At 42.0% G+C, this 1,318-nt stretch overlaps 1 protein-coding gene across 1 annotated transcript; it reads left to right on the top strand.

Annotated features, from left to right (window-relative positions):
* Window positions 1–526: 526 nt before the first annotated feature.
* Window positions 527–904, top strand: LOC145260256 (uncharacterized). The gene has a single exon (XM_080118085.1). It carries the CDS (start codon window positions 527–529, stop codon window positions 902–904), a length of 378 nt encoding a protein of 125 aa, XP_079974211.1.
* Window positions 905–1,318: the final 414 nt, after the last annotated feature.

Below are 1,318 nucleotides of genomic sequence, written 5' to 3'. Positions count from 1 at the left end.
ATTCATGTTTGATACACAAAATCATGGCAAAATAAAAAAATGAAAAGATACCGCACCAGAGAATCAATCTTGCATCTTTTAGTTTTGATATCCAGTACCGAGAAGGAAAAGAGAATGTGGCAGCAGACACTCTCACACGAACAAGTTGTGCTACACTTACAGACAACAAACTGTTAGCATTACACAGATCCCTATGTCACCCAGGTGTAACCAGAATGACACACTTTATTCGAAGTAGAAACTTGCCATACTCAGTTGAAGAAATCCGCGCAGTGACAGCTAATTGCCAAACATGCAACATTATCAAACTGAATTTCCACAAACCACCTAACTTACATCTAGTCAAAGCAACTCAGCCATTTGATCGCCTAAGCATTGACTCTAAGTGACCACTTCTTCATTTCAGAACAGATATTTGCTAAACATTGGAGATGAATTTTCCAGGTTTACCTTTGCATATGCCTGCCCAAACATGGAAGCCAAAACTGTCAACAACTGCCTATCCAATCTATTCTTTATCTTTGGCATGCCAGCATACATACAAAGCGGCAGAGGATCTTCATTCCTTTCTCAAGAAACAGGAACTTTCCTACACAATCATGGAACAACTCCATATAATCCGGAAGGCAATGGCCAAGTGGAAAGCTACAATGGCATTATCTGGCAGTCAATCCTTCTAGCTTTAAAAACTAAAGGTCTTCCAGGGTCATGCTGGGAAGAAGTCCTGGTTGAAGCTTTGCATGCTAGTTGTTCATTGCTGTGTGCATCAACCAATGCTACACCACATGAACGACTATTCAAGTTTAACAGACGCTCAACCACTGGGATCACCTTACCTGCTTGGCTAAGTCACCCTGATGAAACGGTATCCCAGGAACAACAAGCACAAACCACTGGTCGATGAGGTCAAAACTGGTAGAAGCAAATCCACAATATGCCCACATTAGAAAATCAGATGGTAGTGAGGCAACTGTCTCACTTAAGCATCTAGCCCCCAAGGGCAGAGGCCATAATGAATCATCACAAGAGAATATTCCCAGGGATGTACCTACATCAACCCAGCCTGGAAGTCTACCCCTTAGAGACAATGATCAGGAACTGCACATTTCTGTGGATTTGCCAACACCAGCTCAACCAGGAAGTCAGTCCTTTAAGGAGAATTATGAACTACCCCTAAAAGAACTGTGAACGACTCTGTAAAAAAGACACAACTAGCCCACAAATCCTGCGTTGTTCCACTTGAGTTATAACCCCCCCCCCAATCGATTAGACCTGTAAATACACTAATTCACTTGTTTAGTAATTTTAATGACATCAC

The sequence above is a fragment of the Euprymna scolopes genome, chromosome 36, assembly GCF_053919585.1.
Source record: "Euprymna scolopes isolate OS-2025 chromosome 36, ASM5391958v1, whole genome shotgun sequence".
In the NCBI taxonomy this organism is placed as follows: Eukaryota; Metazoa; Mollusca; class Cephalopoda; order Sepiida; family Sepiolidae; genus Euprymna; species Euprymna scolopes.
The sequence above is the reverse complement of the archived record's forward strand: the minus strand, read 5'-3'. Positions and strand labels throughout refer to the sequence as shown.

Excerpts from the sequence above, each read along its gene's own strand:
- LOC145260256 (XM_080118085.1), top strand. The coding sequence starts at position 527 with ATGCCAGCATACATACAAAGCGGCAGAGGATCTTCATTCCTTTCTCAA.